General features: G+C 41.6%; 1 protein-coding gene across 1 annotated transcript; it reads right to left on the bottom strand.

The window, feature by feature from the left end:
- Positions 1 to 427: 427 nt before the first annotated feature.
- LOC122543132 (transcriptional and immune response regulator-like) lies at positions 428 to 1,238 on the bottom strand. Its single transcript, XM_043681476.1, has one exon. It carries the CDS (start codon positions 1,177 to 1,179, stop codon positions 859 to 861), a length of 321 nt encoding a protein of 106 aa, XP_043537411.1. The 5' UTR covers positions 1,180 to 1,238; the 3' UTR covers positions 428 to 858.
- Positions 1,239 to 5,203: the final 3,965 nt, after the last annotated feature.

Raw genomic sequence — 5,203 nt, 5'->3', positions numbered from 1 at the left:
AATGCATTTTCAAAGCGAATTTTGCCACCTACACATTTAGTTGTGATTTAAAACATTTATACGCTTTTAAACATGCACCTCCCCCCAAACCTGCCTGCCGCTATGCAAATGAAACATTTTCCAATAAAGATTTTGGAGGATGTTTGTGCACTTTCTCATTGAATAGAGGTAGGTGAGTTTTCAGGCATACCTTGCTGAGCTATCCTGACAGTCATCTCTGCACAAAGTGCCTCAGTGTCCTTCGGACCATCTAAATCGCGAGGAACTGCAACACTCTCTCACATTGAGACGAGGCCATATGCATGACTCAGTTTGTTAACTCTTCCATGTCAAATTGGAGGCTATCTTGGTGCACTGAAAAGTGCAGGGGAGCTAAGTAATGATCACAGTAAGGTCACTCAAAAAAAACCCAACAACCACTTAGATGTAGTTTTCAACATTTATTAAATTGTAAAAAAAAATGAAAAATGTTCACAAAAATGGCTTTGCGGTAACCACGGGCAAAGTTCCATCAATAAATACACCATGTCCCGTCTGATTTTCTCGACAGTCCTTCAGTCCAGTCCACCAACCCCTTCTATCTCACTGGGGTCTTCTTCAGAGCTCCAGAGTGCGCCCTCCCGACTGTAGCAGGAGACTCGGGAGATATTTGGGAGCCGGGAGGGAGCCCTTGGCCGGGCTGCCCAGTGCGATTCGAGCACCCGTACGATACAACCGGCAAACGATTTGCACATTAGAGGACAAATGTCTGTCGTTTCTTCGCCAGAACGTCTTTTGCTGCAGACCGTCCTGCGAATTGTCTCGTTCAGTGAAAACTAGAATGCACGACATTCTCCGTCGTTCCTTGTCCAGTTCTCTCTATCGAGGACCCGAGAGGATCTGGAGACGTTTCCTGCCAAGGTGGAACAGTTGCAGGAGTTTCATCCTCTTCCTGAGCCTCAGTGCGATCAGGGCTCGGGTGATCTCCTCGCTGCCTTGGTTTGTGGAAATGATCCTCGCCCTCTCCTCGGCTTTCCTGTCTCCTGCTCGCTCGAACAGGCGCTGCAGCGCCGCTTGGTTCACCGACTCGAAGATGTTCGGGGCGGCTCTCTTGCGAAGCTCGCTGTCGAAGAGTTGCCCGTAGACCAGAGGGCTGACTCGGTGCGAATAGCAGTACTCGCTCTCCAGGCTGATGGCCATGCTGTGGACTCTCAGTTGCCTGCTTCTCCCCTCTCTCTTTCTGGTTTTCAGTTTGTTGGTGTGCTGACTGCGGTAGCTCAGCCTCTCCGAGCCTGCTACTTATAGGGGATCCGAGACACAGGGAGGATACCAGAGCAGTCTACAGCAATGACCTCAACACAATCCCTGGCGCCCCTTGGAATCTCCACCCTCGCCCCAACTTGGACATAAGGATCCAGCAGCTAAATTTAAACCATTTCACAGCTCGCTTCCTATTGCTGAAATTGAATTGGAGTTCATTTTCGCGACATGAATACTTTCAGCATATTTTTAAAAAAATAAAAATTCAACATTCTCTAAACTCTAACCAAAGTTCTCAGAATTGGAGGTGAGCGAGGTCGAAGCAAGCCCCAGCAGGTACAGAACAATGAGGCAGCGTTAGCCAGCCCCCTCCCTAGTATTTTTCTGCCCGTTATCGCTTCATTTTGTTTTCGTTTAGGACGGTTTGGGAGTCAAGGGAAAGGTGAAATTTATTTTAACTTATGAAGCCAAGTGGTTAGGAGACGGTCTTGCTCAGTGGCGGCGCAGGACTGAAGCTAATTCCTCATGTCTAAGGTGATGACTATTAAAGCATATTGCAGCGCACCTTTTGAAGCTATCTGCGATATATCTGCATTATCGCTGACATGTCGTGCCATGCGCACAATGTTTTATCAACCGCTTTGCTTCATAGACAGAACAAGCTGGAGAAACTCAACATGTCTGGCATCAGCTGTGGAGAGAAAAAGTTAACTGCCATATCTGCTGAGCTTCTCCATCACTGTTTGTCAGATTTCCATCATCCGTAATCACTTGTTTTATTTCATTGCTTTAAGTGTAAGCAGCTTTCTCGAAACTTGTTAAAACCTCTGATCTCAATTTTGTTCATTGCAGAATAGCTGCCGTGACACCTTTATATTATTCACCTAAGATATAAGAACACCAGTTTTCTTTCCCTACCCGCCTTATTTCTGTTATTTACACATTTAATTGCTGCCTGGACTTTTTTTCATCTCAAAGAAGACCAGTGCAATTTTAAATGACCACAAATTCCTGGCTGCACTTCAGTCGTAGCACTGCCTGACTCTGCTGAAGTGTTCAAGGTCAGCACCAAAGGGGTTCAGAAAAATTCCTCTCTGGCATCAAGGTAAACATCAGTCTTCCGTCGCAACGCGAAGCAAACCCTTACTTTCGGGCTTTCACTGACAAGGGATAGAATCAGCAGCTTCGCCATAATTCCAACCCTCCTGACATCAAAAATATCAAGTTTTCTCTCCAACAGTTGGCAAGAACTAAACTCCCCATTTCCTTGTTGTTAGTTTCCAAGCAGAATTCATGATTCAACCTTGCATCAATATGTTTATGAACATTTATCAATGTTAATTAGTGTGCCATGCCCACTTGTGATAATATGTCCTCATTTTAAAAATGTATGTTTCTGCAATTTTTTTCACAACTTAAAAGCAATGACAGAAAGGATTGGGAAATTCGGATACCAGAGATGGGTTTCATTCCTTCATGCCCTTGAGAAGATGGCAGTGAGTAGCTTTCTTGAAATAGCAGGTTATTGGCCATGCTAAATTGCCCGTAGTGTTAGGTGAAGGGGTAAATGTAGGAATGGGTCTGGGTGGGTTGTGCTTCGGCGAGTCGGTGTGGACTTGTTGGGCTGAAGGGCCTGTTTCCACACTGTAAGTAATCTAATCTAATCTAAACTCTTCAGTGGCTTGTTACAGCATTTCAGAGGACAGTGAAAAATCAAGCACATTATACTGTGGGTCTGGAGTCACATTTAGGCCAGACCAGATAAGGATGGCTGATTTCCTTCCCTGAAGGACATTAGTGAACCACATGGGTTTTTACAATGACCTGGCAATTTAATAGTCCCATTAGTGATACTATTTTTAAAGAATCCACGTTCATTTAATAAATTGACTTTGCATTCTCCAACTGCCACGGGTTAAAGCCATGCAAAGAATCACTAGTTCAGATCTCTCGATTATTTGTCTTGTAACATAATGTCCTTACTACTTCTACTGCTTATTTTTGCAGTCTTCTCATAGTTTTAACAGAGGTCACTTTATCCATAAAATAGAAATAAAAATAATAATATAAAATAATTCCAACATGATAAAAAGAGTAACTAAATTTTTATTATTCTGTGGGATGGGGTTTCACTGGCAAAGTCAATATTTGTTGCCCATCCCTAATTGCTGTGCTGTTAGGAAAGGAGTTACAAAGTTTTGACCCAGTTACACAGACAGAACAATGATATATTTCCAAGTCAGGATGGTGAATAGCTGGGATAGGAATTTGCAGATATGGGTGTTCCCACCTATCTGCTGCCCTTGTCCTTCTTAAGAAAAGTGACCATATAATTAGAAGGTGTGAATCACATTGGTGGTATTTCTTCAGATCATCTTGTAGATGGTACATACTGCTGCTACTATGCTCTGGTGGTAGACAGAGTGGATCTTTGTTGATGTGGTGCCAATCAAGTAGGATGTTTTGTCCTGGATGGTGTCAAGTTTTGATGTTGCATTGGTCCTGCTGGTTAGGACATCTGTGTGGACATCAGATAAAGGTTAACTTAGCTGTTATACCCTTTTATGAACAAATTGCTTGCCAATACTAAGTGTCCAGACTCACATAAAAATTGTCTACATCTGTTCATTTTTCGTAGGTTGTTGTCGTCTGTGCAACTGTATAACATGACAAATCGGTACTTTCAGGAGCAAACTGGAAAATACAGCATCAATCATATTTGTTTGAATGTATTCAGGGAATGAGCATACAGTGGATAATGCTGTCCATTACTATTCTGTAAAAACTCATTAAATTGCTTATTGATGGCTGGCAGGATATCAATCATTGTCACAGCCTATACTAGCTAAGTGTCACTTAGTGTCAAAATTTAGGTGACTGAGCTTACTCATATCCGCCTCCAAGTCTCAATCACAGAGGCATAACAAAAACATTACAATAAAACAAAGAACTACAGATGCTGAAAATTAAAATAAGTTCTGAAGTAGGGTCACTGGACTTGAAATGTTAATTCTGTTTTCTATCCACAGATGCTGCCAGATCTGCTACATTTTCCCAGAAATTTCTGTCTTTGCTGAAAACCACTATGATGTTTCGACAAAAATCATTTTATCATGCTTCCCTGTTGTGCTTCTCCCATTTGTAGGCCACTAAACAGGAATGTTACTTTTAACTTTTAACGTTGAGCCATCACAAAGTTAAAAATGCAAACATAGTATCTACTGTTTGTTAACATTAAAGTCATAGAAATGTACAGCATGGAAATTCTAAGATGTTTCCTCATTTAGTTTAGTTTAAAAATTGAGATGGATATCACAAATGGCATTACAAAGCCAATTGCAATAGCAAATGGAAATACTGAACAGAAATTATTTGCACAGTCAGCCCACATGGATCGACAGAATTAGGATACAGTCATCAGCTCCATAATTTGAATGCCAACTGGATAATCTTAAGCACTGTGGAAAATTGAAACCATTTTGGAAGTGAATTGAATCTATCTCTGAGTCATATTATATTTCATTCAAGTTACTCATTTTATTTGTTTGAGATAAAAATCATGTCTAATTAACTTGATGGAGTTTTTTGAAGAAGTAATGAAATGGATTGATGAGGACAGAACAGTGGAGGTAATCTGTATGGACTTTAGAAGGTGTTCTACAAGGTTCCTCATGGTAGATTAGTTAGTAAGGTTAGATCACATGGAATACAGTAAAAACTAGCCATTTGGATGCAGAACTGGCTCAAATGTAGAACACAGAGGGGGTGGTGAAGGGTTGTTTTTCAGATTGGAGGCTTGTGACCAATGGTGTGTCACAAGGATCAGCGCTGGGTCCACTTCGCTCATCATTTGTATAAATGATTTCAATGTGAACAAAGGAGGTATAGTTAGTAAGTTCGTAGATGACTCCAGAATTGCAGGTGTAGTGGACAGCAAAAAAGGTTACCTCAGAGTACAACTCGA

The sequence above is a fragment of the Chiloscyllium plagiosum genome, chromosome 42 (genome assembly GCF_004010195.1).
Source record: "Chiloscyllium plagiosum isolate BGI_BamShark_2017 chromosome 42, ASM401019v2, whole genome shotgun sequence".
Taxonomy (NCBI): Eukaryota; Metazoa; Chordata; class Chondrichthyes; order Orectolobiformes; family Hemiscylliidae; genus Chiloscyllium; species Chiloscyllium plagiosum.
This window is presented reverse-complemented; position numbering and strand designations above follow the sequence as displayed.

Excerpts from the sequence above, each read along its gene's own strand:
- LOC122543132 (XM_043681476.1), bottom strand. The coding sequence starts at position 1,179 with ATGGCCATCAGCCTGGAGAGCGAGTACTGCTATTCGCACCGAGTCAGC.